Source organism: Melanotaenia boesemani, chromosome 24, assembly GCF_017639745.1.
Source record: "Melanotaenia boesemani isolate fMelBoe1 chromosome 24, fMelBoe1.pri, whole genome shotgun sequence".
In the NCBI taxonomy this organism is placed as follows: domain Eukaryota; kingdom Metazoa; phylum Chordata; class Actinopteri; order Atheriniformes; family Melanotaeniidae; genus Melanotaenia; species Melanotaenia boesemani.
In genome coordinates, this window is record NC_055705.1 from 12,196,474 (window position 1) to 12,215,576 (window position 19,103).

A 19,103-nucleotide genomic window follows, 5' to 3' on the forward strand; every position below is an offset into this window, starting at 1 on the left:
GAGAAAATGTATATCGGGGCTTGGCCTCAGGGCAGCTTATAGATAGATGAGGTGTCTTTTTAAATTTAGATGTTGAAAAATGAGCTTAGATAGAGTGGTGGTGGTGTGCACAAGTACATTAATTCAAAACAGGAATAGGGGAGGGGACCTTAAGCCATGGAGAGGCTTTTGGCACCATCAGTGATTTAAACAGAGCCTTTTGGGCGAAAGTGGTACTACTAGATCTTCACTACATAAAAGCACCTGCTCCCCCGCCAACAACTCCAGACCTGACACTTCTAGCCACCTCTACACTGGGCATTCCTCACACCTTGGGATCAAGAGAGAGGAAAAAGGGAGGACAGAGTGCTTTTATTCTCACTCTATCATTCCCAGAGGACCCTGGGAGTCATAAACTATGTTGGGCTAAACTCTTGCTCTTGGTTTCTACTCTCTGGGCAAATGTTAGAGGACTTGCACGTGCATTTGCTTGAGTGTGTGTGTGTATGTGTGTGTGTGTTTTGGTTTCTCTCTCATCTCCCTGAGCGTTGACCTCCATTACAGCCGACTGACCCGCCTTTCCCATCTCACTGCTTTGCTCACTTTCTTCTCACACACACACACACACACACACACACATACATTTGCACACATGCCAGGTGATAAGACTGGCAGAGCTCTGCAAAGGTGGTCCATGTTCTAGGTTGCACATGCATGCATCAGAGCAATAAATTAGTGTATTACTAGGCCTAAGCATTTCAAATATCAACTGTCAGAATCACATATTTGCCAACCCAAGCAAATCGCCTTGTATCTCTAACAGTCTCACAAAGCCAAAACCACCTAGGGAGGCTTTTTTTGCTGCAGAAAACATGCTCTATGCATATGAGTGTGTGTGTCTGTGTGGACTTTGTAAGTGTGTTTGGAGCTGGCACTCCAGCGGCTAGTTTCTCAGTGGTGAAGCGTGAGCCTGCCTTTAGATTGCTGTTTAACGAGCTAGCAGACAGAGCATATTGGCTCTGGATGGACAGAGCCACCCACTGGGAAAAACAAAGAGAGGAAAAGAGGGAAAAAGCAAGAGAAGGGAGGAGGAATAATGCATGGAAAGGAGAGGGAAAACTGAGTAGAGAGGGTATTTGCTGTGGTTAGCATGTAGCTGGTTGTGGATAAAATTGTTACTATTACCAGATTTTTCATTACTATTTATTTTCCTGTGTGTTGTGTTGAACAATATTAGCCAATGGTAAGTGTACCTGTGCAACTGCAAAGCCCCTCTTCACCGATTAACACTGAGTTTGCCTAAAGGACCCATCATAGAGAAAATGATGGAACTGAGTCATCTTCTGAGGTATTTACTGGCACATCACAGAAAAACATACCATGTGCAAACTAGACAAACTACAATAATTTAAAGCAAAAATAAATAAAAAAAGATAAAAAAAAACATGATGTATTGGAGGAGTCAAGTATCTCTGGCTCTTATTCATGAGTAAAGGAAAAATGTATAGAGAGATCAACAAGTGGATCAGTGCAGCATCTGAGGCGATGCAGAGTCTGCATCAGTCTGTCATGGCGAAGAAGAAGCTAACAAAAACCAAAAAGCAAAGCTCTCAGTTTACTGGTCGATCTAAGTTCCCTCACCAATCATTGCCAGCTGTGGGTAGTGACCAAAAGAACAAGATTGTAAATAAAAGTTGCCAGAAAGAGTTTCCACGGCTGGGGTGGCTGGGCTGTCCCTTAGAGATAGGGAGGGGACCTTGGTAATCTGGGAGTTGCCTGGAGAAGAGCCATTGCTCCTCCACTTTAAGAGGAGCCAAATAAGGAGGGTTAACACATAAAAACCTAATGCATTTTTGGGACAATATGGCGGCGCTTGCTAAAAGAAATTGCTCGCAGTCAGAGTTTGATGAGGTAAAAGTTCAGATAGAAATCTGATCAACCCATGACCGCTAGGATCTGACGCAGCTCTATGTTTTTTTCTTATGTGGTAGAAACAGAAGTTGCCCTGCGTTATCTAACAGAGTTTTTATTCGTTGTGAGTGTCAGATTCAGAAGAATGTTGCAGTGTTGTTTCAGCAAGATAAACCCCACTCTGTGTATTACAACAGTACGATTCTGTAGTTTAAGAGTCTAGTTAGTGAACTGACTGAATTTATTTTTAAGAAAAATCTGTCTAGAAATGAAATTTGTTGCTTTTGTACTATTTGACTTCTTTTTAAAATTTCATTTCAACATTATTTTCAAAGTATTTTCTTTGACTAGCTTTTAAGATTTGATACAGTTTCTTTTCTTTTTGTTATTTGTTGTTTGCATGCAAGAGATTTAGAAAGGTCATTGAAATCTCTGACACTTGCTGTGATTTAAAAATGAACTACTATCATTCTGCAAGAGCTTGTGGTAAGTATGCAGTTGTAGCCTCCAAATACAAAGCCTGTGTTGGAGGACGGGGAAGAAAAAGAAAGTAGAAAATGTGACAAAGATAAGCTGGTAAGAGTTTGAAACTCCCAAGCTTGTTCCCTTTTTCTTCTTCTTCTCCTCTCTATCACTTCAGGATTCCAATAAAGCCATATCTCATAACCTAGTGCTATTTTTTAATAGAGTCTTGTTCAATACATGCCTGACTGTGCAGCACAGTAGAGTTCAGTTTATTACAGGTACTGACTGAGATGCTGCTTTCATAAGAATTTACCACCAAATACACAATCCCACAAAGTGACAACCTCAGCCATCTCTTTGACAGCACTAAGACTTTACAGCTCAGACACACAGGCATGAATACAAATAGACACAAATTGTTGTGTTATAAATACTCACATCCATGAACTCCACATTGGCTTTCGGACCGGTAGCCTCGTTGAGGATTTTAATAGCGACAGGGATCTTCACTGTCTCACCTTCTGGGACCCAGATGCCCTGAAATATACAAGCAATCTCCATAAATGCACTGCTCTAAGTCCTAATAAACATGCACAAACACACACACATACAGCTGTGACTTCAATGCATTTGATTAGTGGTGGTTGTGTTTAATGGTGTCTATTGTTCGGCCAGCATTGCTATGCAGGTCTGATCTATCTAAACCAGTCTTTTTGCAAGCTGCAACACCTTTAATAAAATCATCCAACTAATTTAATTGCAGCACGAGGCTTTAATTTGACAATGTGTTTCAAGCAAAGACTGTATGCAGAGTAATGAAATACTGTACGCCACAAAATTAAACAGATGCATCAATACTGGAATTGGGAGAATTTTTAAACTTCTGGTAGATAATGTGTTTATTTGATAGGTTTAGCAAGGGTTTTGGGAATTAAGCTAGCAAACAGGAGTTTTTGTTCCATGTCCTTGAGCTGACCTAGTTTAATGCCTACCAGGAATTACTTACACAAAAGTAAATGTTTTTGCTCTTTCTGCAAGATGTTGAACTGGGTTGTTTGACAAGTGTGAGGTCTGCTGAGGCAAACTTGTTTATGAGGTGTCATCTTACAGATATTGGATACATATGATGACTGTTTGAATCACATCCACTCATAAACAGGATCTCATAAATACAGAAACACACTGACTTTGTAAACTGTTCCGAAAGCTCCTGAACCAAGAATCTTGACCCTTTTAAGCTCTGTCTCCTTCAGGATGCGCAGCTGTGCCTTGTTAGGGGCTGTTCCACTTGGGGTTAGGGGCTCCACCAGCTGAAAAACAAAACACATGAATATTTAGACAATTTTCCAACTTTTTCTTCAAAAACTCTGATATTAGATAGTTCATTTAATGTGTAATGGCTTCATAAATTATTAGCTTAGATTAGCTTGAGGATGATAATTCGATGTATATGTCTATAAATGATAAAATACTTGTATAAATATAAGTTGAAAGAAAGATGTTATCGATTAATTATTAATTATAATGGTATTCCTCTAAAATCATGATGCACCGGTGGGAAAAATGTTAACTCAGCTATTGTCTCAGATAAATGTTACATGTATAGAACCACTGTACAGGACGTTGTAGTAGGAGGATTTGTTCATCTATCTTTTCATCGCTGTGTTACAGCTGTTTTTATGCATATAAAAGATCTGCAGAAAACATGAAAATATGGATGGGAGATACCAACATCTTTCCTTTCTGTATGGTACCATTAGTTTATGTTACATTTTCATTAATATCAGTATTGATACCTTTAAAATAATGATACCAATATCAATACAGATACTGATACATTTTTTTTTATTAAAAGAACAATCAAACAATTGGATGGTGCACATTAATATCATTATTCCAAGGGCAATATCAAATGTGAATAACACTCATGAACATAAATACCTGACAGAAGTGCTCATAAAATTATAATAAATATACCAAAGAGTACATTAGATCAAATAAAAATAACTTTTTCATTTTATCTTTTTCCTTTTTTTTAAATTATGAATAAAGATAATTAGACAACAAATGAATATGGATTACATTTCTTAAACTGAAAGAACATAATGTTCAAGAATCATCATTAAAATAAAATATTAAAACTCAATGTCATCATCACTAACACTAATATCATCATCATGAAATCTGACAGGCTATTATAATCATGTGACACAGAGGAAAGGAATACACCTGGGCTGGTTTTTACTCATCATTTTTTTGCTAAAAACTCTCTGAAGTGAAAACAAATTGTATGTTTTGTATTAGCAAAGTGGCATTATGATATTAAAAAAAAAAAAAACAACAACAACCAGCCTAATATTTTGACTAGTAGATATTAAAGTATGACAGACAGAAATTCTCAGAGGCAAAATCTGAAATTAAAGATTTTTTTCAGTAATGTACAGCATGAGATACCTATTATTTTTTTAGCCATGAAAGCATGTAAACCTATTCTAATACACTCACAAAAGAAAATTATTAAACTGTAAACAGTACAAGAGATAAGCCTTAATAGAAAATTAACCTATTACTGCAAGATCTGTTCATAAGCACTTTGAATTTACAGACTCTAGAATGTTAAACATATGAATATAATGTAGGGAAGATGCTGGAATATCGAAATACTTTCAAATGTAATCGTAAAGTATTACCTATTACAGAGCTTTATCACAAAGTCATCAACTCCTCTTCATCTTTACCTTTAAAAAATCTCTGAAATGCTTTTTTCACACATAAGGGTGTGATTAACTGATACAATTAACCAATTTATGTGTTACAATATTACAGCACTACATAACAATCTAAACATCTTAAGTGAAATATATAGGTTTGAGCAGACTGAGACTGGTCTGCTTCATTTAAAATATTAATTTAGAAGCACATCTTGAGGAGGGAAGTTGAGGTGAACACAGGGGTTAATTTGTAGGAAAAAGAAAGCAGTCCAAAAAGAGGGCATGCCATGTCGTGATAGCTGGGATTTTACTAAACAAATGCATTTGTAAACAAATAAATCAGGGGTGTGAAGGTGGAGTTGTGTTCTGACTGGCAGCTACCAGCATGGACTGCAGTGGGCGCACCACTAAGCAAATCACAGTCTGGTGTCAGCTGCTATCACAGTCGACAAGAAGTAGCAGCTCACCAGCTGTGCACATACAAAACAATTCCAATTCAGGGTTTTGACAAGCCTCCTCCACTCTACTTCCCCGCCAGTAACAGCTGACACCGAACAGCATCCCAGCAGCTGGCCTGGTCATCCGTCTAACCACTAGCTGCTCAACAAAGCCTGGGCAACTAAATATAAAGAGCAGGAGCTGGCACCTGCAACCCAGCTGTGAAATAATCTAAGCCACACACACACAGTTCACCCGGGCAGCAAGTGTAACACATGCATAATGCGTTTGTGCAGTCCACACATTCATAACTACTGACGGCATAAGCTAATCAACCACACATGAAGCACTAACATACACATGGCACATGCCAAACCCCAAACACATGGGTTTACTTCCATTCAAAAAGTCAATGCACCTGATCAATACATGTCTTAATGAGCAATCAGCCTATTGGATCCTTGGTTAGCTGTGGTTTATCAGCAGTATAATCACCCAGCTCGACCGCAGCCATCAAACAATATAATGAGACCATATATCAGTCAGTCGGCCATACAAGCACTTACTCAATGTGATGTAAAACCATCAGCACAATAGGCCTGGCAATGGCAGTGCCAGGCATGTCGGCAGAATGGATGACATTGCCTGCAGCTTGGCAGTGACATGTCGTTTAATGGCTATTGTTATGGCTGGGCCTGGAGCCGCAGTGTAAGCCTGCTGAGATGTGACTGCTGGAAGTGAGTTAACAGACGGAGCAGGGCAAGAAAATGGTCAATAAATTCTATCAGAGGGAGAAAAGGGTAGTGAGAAAGATAAAAAAAAGAAAGAGGAATTACTCAAAGGTGTGATTGTGTCATATGAACTGATCAAACCAACATGGACAAATGCATTGGTTTAACAAACTTAACATGCTTTTTCTGTTTTTTGTTTTAGTTTGTTTCTTGAACAGAACTCGTCACCCTGGAAACCCAGGAACAGAGGAAACCAGAGAATTCTGGATTTCTTTAAACCAACAGTGAACATGTGCACCATACATCAGTAGTAAGCTTATATATATATATATATATATATATATATATATATATATATATATATATATAGAAAAGGTAAATCCTGTCCTTAATAAAATTCAAAATAAGGCAACATCAGATGAATAGAAACACATGATATATCATGCAGTTTTATAATTTATTTAGCAGAAACTAAGCTAAAAATCCAGAAGCAGTGTGTAATAAACTATGTCCAGCTTTGCTGCCTTGATAAAAATGAGATAATAAGTAGCAACCATAAGGTCTATTTGAACACTTTTGGAGTAAAACAGTAAAGGGAGCATATGTGTTACTGGTGAAGAAGCAAGAAGGCACATAGCACAAATAAAAAACATTCAGGCTCAACTTAAAAAAAAAAAAAAAAACTTTCCAGATAAATATGAATATCCTTTGGAATGATGCAGCTTTAGCTAAACCTCTATCTAAGCTTTCAAATCATAATACAATAAGTGAACATCACCCCTAAAACGGCCATTTAGGCAGAGTTTCTGTTGTTAAAATACCTCACCCAATTGGGGGACCTAAGGTATTTATAAAGATTAGATATAAATTCAATAACTTAACTCCTGGTTGAGGTCAATTAATATCTTTTTATCGTATTTAATTATTCTTAAAAATTTTAAACATACCTTCTTTTCATTTTTGAATATTATTAAAAAAAATCCTTTATTTTCATCACTTAGTAAAAATGTTTAAAGTTTAATTTCCATATCCTAAATTAAGTGTGTTGTTGTGCATATCAATGCTCTCATGTTATTACACTATTTTATTCCTCAAATGTTAACACATGGGCTCATTTTAATACACATAATAGTAATAAAACAGTTAAATTTGAAATATGACCTACATTATGAAAACATTAATACAGCTCTATCTGTTTACAGATTATCTGCAATTCCAGTTGTACAGTATTTATAGTTGTTTGGTTTTATATAGGTATTTATTATGTTATTTAGCTTTCATTTAGTTCTGCAAATTTCCACAGGGATTAAAAAAGTTATAGTCTAAATAAACTTGTGGAAGCTTGCAGCACAACTGCACAGTTGAATGCACAAAGACTTTAGGCCAACCAGTGATGCCAAGAATCCCATATGTATTTAATTAGCTGGATTTAACAGTTTTTTAACACTCTTAGGTGTAAAAGTGCAGCGTTAAGGCCTTTAAATGTTTTCTAACTATATTTAGCACAACAGTTTGAGAACACTTTTGTCCTTTCCATTGTGTCCTCTTGGTTTATGGGCAAAGACAATTATTTGCATGTACATATACTGCATGAACAGAAGGAAAACAAATGTTTCTGTAGGGATTCTGAAAGAGAATAGAGGCATGGGGTAGTGGTGATGGAGCAGTAATAAGAGCAGATGGCGGCAGGCTGTAGCTGTTATTGTTTCATTAGGATGAGGCTGGGCTGGACTGAGAGGAGAGGCAAAGGAGAGGTCTATTAAATACAATACAGACTCATGGCCAGTAAAACTCTCTTGAGCTTGCTCTCACTTGCGCACACACTTGCTACACCACGCCACGCCACTTTATTTACCAGCTAATAATGCATCGTGCCTTTGCCAAATGAGCTTCACTGGTGGCGCAGTGGACAGGATGCGGATGCTTCATTGGACAAATAAGCAGTATGTTTGAGCCTCCAGCTAGAATACATTCCCAGAATTACTGTGTATTGAATAAGTAAACAGTGTCTTCAAACATAAACTTGCTCTGCAAACCCTTGGGTGTGTGCTTTAATGCTCACATTACCCATTCAAAATGCTGCATTTGTTTCACTTTGTAATTGAAACACACTGAGGTGAAACAGCATTGTCATGCCAGAACTTTTCCCCTTGGAGCAATAATTGCAAGAGGATTTAATGTGGGTTTATAAGCAATTAAACTACTATTTATAGATATTCCACATGTATCAACTATAAAAAGCACAAGAGGAACTGTTCAGTGGTTAAACAGGATTATCCGACTTACTAATAAATGTGGGATAAACTCTTTAAATGGCCAATTGCATCATGAAATAGTCATTTAATTTTCTTCAAAGTTGCAAAACAGTCCCAATGTTAACAATAAGTATGACTGGACTAGCTTAAAGCCACTAAGGGAAATATCTGCCATGCTGTCTAAGTGGTGTCCAGCATGTTAAAAGTCAAACTGAAACATAAAATTAAGAATATTCTACTCTACTATTCTATTCTACAGTCATTTAGCAGATGTTTTTATCCAAAGCTACTTACATTTGAGAGTAAGAACAACACAAGCATGAATTCAAACAAGATGGGAAATCATAATTGAGTGATAGTCAGACTGCTTTGAGTCCAGTTGGACCCAGGTGCTGTCATGTAGTGCTAGAAGCAGTGCATATAATTTTTTCTTTTAAGTTTTTATTTTGTAGTTTTTGTAAGTCATTTTGTTTAAATACACGATTTCACGATTTCATCAAACAATATCAACTTGGACATAAGTGCACACAGCTTCTTCAGTACTTGGTTGAGCCAAAGAGCTGGACAAATCTTTCTAATTCATTCTGTAGAAGAGTTAAGCTAAGTGTGGAAATGCTCCTTAAACAACCAAGTCTTTAGCTTGCTCTTAAAAGTGGATAAGGACTCTGCAGATCGGACAGAGTTTGGTAGATCGTTCCACCACCGGGGGACAACAAAGGAGAAGAGTCTAGCTACTGATTTTGTGCCACATTGAGGTGGGAGCACTAGGCGTAACTGTCGAGAGGGAGTGTAGCTCTGGATTAAGAAGTGGAGGTAGACAGGAGCCGTTTGGGTTATTGTTTTGTAAGCAAGAAGCAGAGCTTTGAATTTGATGTGTGCTGCAACTGGAAGCCAGTGAAGAGCAATTAGCAGCGGAGTGACATGAGCTCTTTTGAGCTGGTTGAAGACCAGATGTGCTGCTGCATTCTGGATCATCTGCAGAGGTTTAACTGAGCATGCAGACAATCCAGCCAGTAAGGAGTTGCAGTAGTCAGTGTGTGAAATGACCAGAGCCTGGACCAGGAGCTGGGCCATGAGTTCAGTCAGGTAGGGTCTGATCCTCCTGATGTTGTAGAGGGCAAATCGGCAAGATCGAGCAACTGAGGCAACATGGTCCGTAAAGGTCAGCTGGTTGTCTACCATGACACCAAGATTCCTAGTTGAAGACATAGGCACAAGTGTGACAGAGTCAAGCTGCATGCTTATCTGTGGCTGTAAGGAAGGGTTGGCTGGAAAGACAATAAGCTCAGTCTTGGATAGGTTTAGCTGATGGTGGCGATCCTTCATCCATGTGGAGATATCAGCAAGGCATTGCTGATATTCACACTGAGAAGGTTGTGTCGTCAGGTGGGAAAGAAAGGAAAAGCTGAGTGTCATCTGCATAGCAGTGATAGGAGAAACCATGAGAGTTAATGACTGCACCGAGTGAGGAGGTGTACAGTGAAAAGAGAAGAGGGCCAAGCACCGAGCCCTGAGGCACCCCTGTTGTCAGCCCATGTGATCTGGACACTCCCCCTTGCCAAGATACTTTGAATGATCTCCCTGTGAGGTAGGACGTAAACCATGAGGGGACAGATCCTGAGATGCCAAGCTCCGAGAGAATGGAGAACATTATATGATGGTTGACCGTGTCAAAGGTAGCGGACAGGTCCAGCAGTATAAGAATTGAGGATTGACCAGCAGATCTGGCAAACCGTAGGGAATCAGTAACTGACAGGAGAGCAGTTTTAGTAGAGTGGCCTTGCCTATAGCCAGATTCATATGGATCAAACAGGTTGTTGTCTTGGAGGAACTGTGAGACCTGACTGAAGACGGCACGCTCTAGTAGTTTAGACATGAATGGAAGCAGTGAGACCGGCCGGTAGTTTTCAAACTGGGCTGGGTTGAGTGTGGGTTTCTTCAGCAGCGGGGTAACCCGAGCTTGCTTGAAGGCAGAGGGAAAGACACCAGATTTAAGAGAGGAGTTGATAATATGGGTTACTGCAGTTGTGATTGTGGGTAAAATGCTCTGCAGGATGTCAGAGGGAACAGGATCAAGAGGACAGGTCGCGGGTTTTGAGCTGACTAGAAGTTTGGAGACTTTGTCCTCATTTAGACAGCGGAAAGAGCAGAGTTAGGCACCAGTAGCTGGTTTGGTAAGGCTGAATTGGTCAGGCTGAGTGAATTGGTTACTGATGGTAGCAACCTTTTCAGTGAATTAGAAAGCAAACATTTCTGCAGTCAGCACAGTGAAAGGCTGAGCAGGTGGTGGAGATAGAAGAGAGTTAAACACCATGAACAGCTGTCGTGTGTTGGGAGCATTGCGGATCTTGTTCTGATAAAAGGCTATCTTGGCCGCCTTTAGGCTGTACGTGAAAATTTCAAGTTTTTGCTGGTACTCAGACAAGTCAGTGTGCTCTTTTGATTTGCACCACTTTCTTTCTGCAGTCCTGAGTCCGGCTCTGTGCTCCCTTAGAACCTCTGTGAGCCATGGACTGGGAGGATTTTGTCTAGCTGGAATAAAACAAAAATGCAGACAACTGTAGCCCCTTCTAGACTTTGCAAATCCTAACACTCAGTTCTTGCTAGCTCCAAATTAGTTGAACACACCTGAACCAGGACTGGAAAAAAAAAAACAAAAAAAACTGAGGTGTCTGCCAGACTCCATGTTTCCAGAACTGCCTGGTGTTGATGAACCTGCGCCCACTACTTCAGATTTCTGTTTTTGGCCGGCGAGTTTGGAATCAGTGATTTTCCTCTGCTAATGCAGTCCATCTGCCTCCAGCGTGTGCATCTAGAGATGCTTCTTGGCTCATCAAAGTGACACAGGAGAGTTTATCTAGCCTCTCTGTCAGCTCTCACCAGTCTGCTCTTCTTCTGTGACCACTCTTTTATGAGGATGAGTTGGACTTATATTAGTTTTTCTGGGTAAAAGACGCTTTTTTGAACTACTTTGTGAAGGGTGTATTGTGGAAAAATGCACACTATTTCAATATATTTACCCAGGTGTTTGAAAATACAAGCTTTGCTTCTAAATTTCTTTTGCTAAATCTAAAAATATATTCACTATAATGCTTAGCATCATTCTCAATCTAAATAGATGCTATCTAAACATACGGCTCGGTTGCCATGCATGCATTACCGATGATGCCATGTGCCTGTGTTCAGTCGGCCAGCTCTGGGGCAAGAATCGGTGGGAGCTGTCCAGCTCGCCTGAACGCTGAAATCCTCTCTTGTAAAGGAGCAGAGGAGAGCATGTAAGCAGCATGGCAGCTGTCCACACCCCATGGTGCTGAAACACTCACATGGTCATCTTTGTACAACTCTGCTAAAGACGAGGACCTTGCAAGAAGGAAGGAGAGGGCGATCCCGAGTGCATTAGTCCCGCTTCATTGGGCTGCGGTCAAAGTTCAAAGCCTGCAACAGCGAAGCGTGTCTGCTATTTGTGCTTCCCTTCCTTGTGAAAACCAATTTGTTTTCAGGGGCTTTCTTAAAAGGGATATAGCTTATATATATATATATATATATATATATATATATATATATATATATATATATATATATATATGTATGTTTTTCCAAGGTGAGACATAGGATAAAAGGAAAAAAAAAAAGTAAAGAGCAAAGTTGAAAATACAAATAAAATCCCCCACAATGGAGGTAGATGAATACAGATTGAGAGATCAAAATACAGCATACAAAAAAAGGTGATGACACAAGAAAAGGCAGACAGAGAACAGCAAAACAAAGAAAACAATGAAGAAAAAGAACTAGCTGTGTGTGTTTTGCAAGTCAACACAGTGCAACAGCCTTCACACGTGTCCTTGATATGGAAATAATGGCTGAGTGCTCAGATCGCTTTTTGACAGCGCCAACTGGAGGCATTTTTTCCCCGTCTGACACCAGAGGTGAGCTCTGTGTTTTAACAGCTATGGCAGATAAGGAGAGCAAGGGGGAGTCCCTGAGCTTTGGCTGTCCCCAAATCCCTCATCCAGACAAGCTTGATCTCCATTCACAGACATAGAGTCAGCTCTATTATATGCTTAAACAGAAGAGCCACCTTCACCAGCCATCCAAAGCTTATTGTATAGTTTCATCAGCCTAAAAGAGGCTCTGGAAAGAGTGACACAGTTTGCTAGGAACCCTTTTTTTTAGTATTCTGGGTAAGTGAGAAGAGAAAACAAGAGTATTCCTGCTGCATAAATTGATACAGTTATGGCACAAAAACTAGATTTTTTAAAAACAATATAATTGTGCAGTCTTGATAATTTAACATAACAAATTACATATTCACCTCCCTACTGGGATAAATTTAATCTAAAGAGATGACCTAATGCTTTATTATTTTCTGTTCTGTTTCTGCTCTTATATGCCATGACCTCCAAAAAAAAAAAAAGGCTGATTTGGTTCAGTGTTGAGCACAGTATGACCTGCAACCAACCAAACACAGGCGTTTAAAATTCAACCATTTCTAAGAAATTTAGGGATTCAGGGAAATACATTAAGAAAGATACAAAAAGAGCAAAAAGGATCCTTCCCAGCTCCTCCTCCTGTGACAGTACATTAGCAAATCTGCTTCCCCCCCTCAGGTCAAGCTGCTGTTGGAGCACGGCCTGGCTGATTAAGATGGATGTGTATGGCCAGGATGAGGCAGAAAGTGCCCATGGACCCCCTCCTCTTGTCTCTGGTCTGACAGCTGTCTATAACACTGTAGCCTCTACCTGTAAATTATACTAACGCAGAATGACAGGCAGCCTACCCCACTCCTTGAGGCAAGGCCGTTCTGCAGACCTGCATTGATAATATAACTGCTGGGCTACACACAAGAAACGATAGGAGGGGAATGTCTCATAGCAGCACAAAAGTGATCGGCCAGGGCATGAACGCACATATGTGCACATAACTCACACTCAACTGCACCTCAGTCTTTGACTTTCTCCTTTCATTATAAAGTCTGCTCTGCAGTCTAATGCATCCAAGAAATGAACCTTCTTCAAGGCCAGATCGATGGGCGATGGCGGCCATGCATAATTTTAAAATCTCCTGCACACAGCATGGTTTGGCTAAGTACCTTGCCAAGGTTTAATGTTTCAAGGTTTGCTTACGACTTAGGTTCAGTTTATCTAAAAAAGAAAGAAAGAACCTCTAGTTTTTAAGGTAAATGGTTTCATATTAAAAAGAATAGAAAAATCCTACATATGAAACTGAGAAAATACAAAATAATCAGGGCAAATATTCATCAAAAAAAAGGAGCGTTTTCTGTTTGATTCATTTAAGAATCCAGTTTTATCTAATATATTTCTCAGACAGAACATAGGCCAGATTTAAAAAGCTATTACTATGGTCATTTACAAGTATATCATACTATTTTAGAAGTCTTCTACAATACCACACATTTATATGTTCTATAATCCATTAATCTTCTAATTTCTGCAACATATCTGCTTTAACTTCATACTGACTCTTCAGGATCCCTTTGTGAAAGGCTAATTCTGCTTTAGTTGATCAAATCATGGGTCAAAAATGTTTGCAAGTCAGCTGCTCATTCATTGCATGACAAGTGTTAAATTAACCACTAGCAGGGAAGTTTGTGTTTGTGTTTCATCATAATGTTTTCAAATAATGGAATAAAGCCTGGGAAGCAAACAAGGAAGTGGTGTTTTTGTCTGGTTTTTTTTTCAGAAAAATGCTTAATATTTTTTTTCATATGGAATCTGTGCAAACTGGCGTAATCTTTGCCTTCTTACCTCTGTCTCTAAGAAGCGGCGCAAGGCCCTCTTCTTCTTGATACTCTTGCGTCGAACATAAACGGCCACGCTGAGCGCCAGAATGACGATGATAAATAAACCGCCGATGATACCAGCGGCAATTAGAGGCGTCCTGTTGGGACAGAGGAGAGAAAAAGAACATGCAAGCTAAACATTAAGAAACTTAACATCAAACCTCCGCCAGAGTTGAGGAATTATCAAACAGATTTAGATGTAACCACTAAATCTCAAATCAAGTCTCTCCCTGAGGAAATGTGTTCCAGGATGCTCTGAATGAGATTGAATCCCTTGATGCTAGTCTATGTTATTGATAAAACAACAGTAAATATCATCTATCAGAGTTTAAAAGAAGAAAATAGAGGCTGAAGTAGAAGTTTAAGTCATGCTTAGCAACACATCCTTTGGTAAGTTTAAGAGAGTGGCCATTTTTTCCTGCAAAAAGCTTCTATTTTAGCAAGAGATTTGGGCCAAAATGCTGTTTATTAATTAATTTTTTTTAGGTATATCTCATAATTTCTGTGTACATCCTGGGACTTTGAAGGCAATTATTGCTCTTCATGTAATCTATTGTATATTCTGAAGTAATAATATCCAATTCTTGCTTAGATATTTAACTCAAGTTGACTTTATCTATTCACTGATTGGAATCTACTACTCTATAATATCCTCAAGTCATAATAAAGCTTTAGCTGGATTTACTCCTCTGTTTTAATCTTTATTGAAGATGTAAATGTTAGAAAATATAGAGAGCTATACAAAAGTATATAACACACTGGTAAGCAAACGTAGTAAGTCTAAAAATGCACATTGCTAGTCAAATCCCTCCAATTTCCACGTGTACCATCAGTATCCAACCATCAGTATATATAACCTGTAATAGCAAAAGAATATTCATATATAAATATGACATAACATCTATTAACCATTTACTGCTGGATGGAGCTTTTAAAGATTTCCAGTGCTGTACAAGATGTCTTGCCAAGTATGACATAAATAGTAATATATCCAAGGAGTCCAGTTTCAGGAAGCTCCAAAAATTGCAAGAATTTTAGACAAATAAGTCCTATATATCAAAAGTATTCATCTTCAAAGACACACATGACCAATCAAGTTTCAAGTTTTCCTTTCCAATTTTACCTTTTGTCCAAATATGGTCAATCCTTGCTTCAAATAAATCATAATGTGGTTTTACAGAGGTTCTTTTCATTATTTATTCAACAATTATATCCTCTTTTCAGTCATTTCCATTCTTCCACCAACAAGAATCTAACAAATATTAACATACCTATAAGTAAACAAAGACATCTATCAGTTTTCTATTACTTCCCATCACTTGCCTCTCATTTTATAGCTACCATAGAAACAGTATAAAAATACTCTGACATACGATTCTTATACACATCTTTTTTAGTATTAATTTTCTATTTAGCCTACCAAGTTTTAAAATATGCTCATTATTTATAGCACATTTCATTTCATAGAAACACTGCTTTCATTTTCTTTAGCCAGTCAGAAAAAAAGGGGCATGCTGTCTGAGTACTTGACCTTATGGGTGGGAAACCGCTTGTTCAACACTGACCTACACTTCCTTATACGTTAATCAGGCATTCTTTAAGACTGAAGCTCTAACTCAAACTCTTCCTTTGCTTTACCGTGGTTAAAAAAAAAAAAAGAAACTAAAATGAGCAATCAAAAGCACCTATCTTCACAAATTGCTTCTCCTCCTTTTGTGGGAAAATCTGCTAAAAGGACATGTAAAGGTTGGAAGTTAAAAGCTCTTTCTTTTCAGTAATGACAGCACTAATGCGTTTGCCATTTACATACTTCTTATGCTTGTAAATACTGTTATGCTAGCTTTTATTTCTGCTTTTAACATCATTTTTTTTGTCCTTATCTCCTCTAGTTTCCTGCTATCTGTGCTCTAATTTAGCCTCTTTGCACCTTTTTGCCCATGCCATAATCTTCTCTGCCCCTCCTCTTTAAACACAACTACATTAAATAGCACCCTACTCTGACCTGATACTTAAAGTTCAAAAGTCTATCACTTGTAGAAACCATTAGCAACTAATGGAAGACTCAAGCACTACTGTGCGATGCTGGAGCATGGTGCGGCAACATTTGCCATATCGATCGTGACGGACTTACGAAAGGGGAGCTTGAAATTTACAAAGCGGTTGTGGGTTTGGATGTAAAAGATATACGGCCATGTGGTGAATAGCAATGCAGCAGTTGGGAGTGATGAGGTCAAGGAGGGGGAAGAGAGACAAAGGACAACAAGGAAAGCAAATTAGAAAGAAAAAAAAAAGCTTTTTTCATGAAGCTCAGGTAGAAAAGGGTAGAGAAAGCAACCCAAACTGGTGGTGAGACAAGTAACAGGTTGAGGTAGTAGACTCCTTTAATTAGGACAAAGACGTTTACAGCAGAAAATGAGACAAAGTCATTCAATGAGACAAGGGGATAATGCCACTGGAGTCTCATCAAAGTCCTCCCATACAAAAGTATAAAGGTCTCATTTGTCTTTCCTCTGTTTAAGAGAGGCCTCTGTTAAGTGGATTTAATGGCTCAGTTAAATTTTAATGAGTTTGTCACTCTTGCATTTCCTCTAATTGTAAGAATCTTGTGTTTTATAGGTACTTTATAGGGTTTGAGGCCAATTAGGAATTAATGAAGATGGCACGTAGCACACACAAAAAGAATAAAAAAAGGTTTTTAAGATAACCATGAACATCCCTTTGGAATGATGCAGGTTAATTTGATTGTAAAGAAAAGTTGAGAAAATCCTCTGTTTAACACTTATTATATTTTCTGCACATTAGTCTCCATCTTCCAGTCTTCATTAAGCTGATTGGGCTTGAAGGGTTAAATATTTGGCAGCATGCAAATGCACAACCTATTAGAAGTTTTTATTTAGCATTTGTGTTAACACATTTTTAGTCAAAATTAGAATATTTTTATGGCATATACTCATTGATTTAAGGTATTTTGGAGATATAAGTCATTACTTTAAAGTGGTAAGTTGTTATATTTAGGTATTAATTTATTTGTACAAATCAAAACAAATGACCTCAATATTCTTGATAGTTTTTTTTTTTTCATATTTGACTCTCACTTTTTAATAGTAATAATTTTGTAATATAGATTCAGTACTACTACAATTGTGAAGTCTGCTGGATTGCTAGAAATTTATTATTGTGCAATTATTATGCAACTACGGCACTGCCAATTTATCTAAGGAAATCAAACTCAAAAATATACGTTTATAACAATATTAAAAGTTTAGCCATGACTTTAAAATGTTGAAAAATGTTTAGTACAAGTACAGACAACAACAGCAGATTTTGCACTCTTGTTAATGAGCATCCTGAGAATTGGATTTAACTAGAACTTTAATGAGTTGTGGCAGGATCCAGTGGTGGTCTCCCAGTCCCACATTACGAATGTGTCTTGAGATCCCTTACCTGTCCATCATCCCGACACAATCTTGGAGTCTTGGCCCGATGCACCTGCAGGGCAGAGAAACCACAGAGATCATCCATTAAATCAGGGACAGGTTATGAGCAACCCTCATGTTGTCTTTCTTCCACGTCAATCAGCTGTCTGCGGGGCAAGGGACTGCACAAAAGGGAGCTCGGCTGACCACTTGTCACTGTGACAGGAGGAGGCGCACATTGGCTGGAGGGCAATGTTCATGTTTCATGTGATATTTGAAGGAATTGTGAGCCCAGAAACCACTCTTTCAGCCTATAGCTGTCAGTAAACGAAACACAATGTTGAAACCCTTAGGGGGCAGAAAAAAGAACACCAATAACAAAAGCCACCTTTAAAAAATGTATGTGCCCCTACAGAATATATAGAAACAGAGAAAAACAGATGCTTGCCTTTCTCAAGTGTGCAACTTTAAAAACGGGAGTGAGGTTGAGAGAAATTCAGTGTGATGTTGTGGTCTGGGTGCAGACATAGTGTCAGGTCAAAGTAGGTGGCATGTTCTGGTGTGACAAGGTTTACCCAGGGGCGATACCAAGGCTTTCCCATGACAGCTGCTTTATTTAGCTGCTTTTTGCACCATCATTCATTATATAAACACACAAGCAAGAGGGATAGCAGCCTCCGTGCAACATACATCTTTAATAGAAATTAAAAAAAAGGTTTTGCTTTAAATTGTGTATTATGTCCACAATTATGACTCCACAATAAATAAATGAATAAAAAATTTTTTTGCCAGAAATCTAAATGGACATAATAAAAGAGATGGCAGATTTCAGGTAAATAATTCAGGTTCTTGGCACAAGCTTTGACTTTTGAGTGCAGTCAATACGTTTTTGATAAGGGTGAAGTTCAATCTTTGGATAACCTTCTTTATCCATTTCACAATCAGCTCTAAAAGGAGGTTTGACATATTTTCCTATCAGAACAACTAAGCATTTTCATTTTTCAGCCATCCACCTGATGGGTTGAAGTTAGATAACCCTTCTTCCTCACACTAATCAACAGTTTCACAGGTCAGAAAAATGATTCTCCCGCCACCATGCTTCAGTTCTAAAATTTTATTTCTCACTCTTACCTCTTCAAACATACCTTTGTTTTAATATTAGATTCATCCAGGAATCAGGTGGACAGCTGCAAACCTTAGTTAAGCTGTATAAGCATCCTTCTAAGACAGCTGCCATGGTGCAGTCAAAGAAAGACACTGAAACGGCTGCTTTAGTAGCATCTAACTAACAGCAGATATGTGTCTCAGCTGTTTCCTTACATTCCAACCTATGCATGCTAAGATTAGGATGACAGTCCTTCCAGACCTTGGCAAAGTAGCAAAATTTCCAATAGTTT

The 19,103-nt window shown here is 38.4% G+C and overlaps 1 protein-coding gene across 3 annotated transcripts in view; it reads right to left on the reverse strand.

Moving 5' to 3' along the window:
* The window catches only part of LOC121635411 (receptor tyrosine-protein kinase erbB-4-like), a 302,255-nt gene that overhangs the window by 38,153 nt on the left and 244,999 nt on the right, over positions 1-19,103 (reverse strand). For all 3 annotated transcript variants that reach the window (XM_041978534.1, XM_041978536.1, XM_041978533.1), the window contains exons 16-19: positions 17,735-17,779; positions 14,256-14,388; positions 3,543-3,665; positions 2,794-2,892 (exon numbers count right to left, since the gene is read on the reverse strand). In XM_041978534.1, coding sequence (XP_041834468.1) covers positions 2,794-2,892; positions 3,543-3,665; positions 14,256-14,388; positions 17,735-17,779 — 400 coding nt within the window. The remainder of the gene's footprint in view (positions 1-2,793; positions 2,893-3,542; positions 3,666-14,255; positions 14,389-17,734; positions 17,780-19,103) is intronic.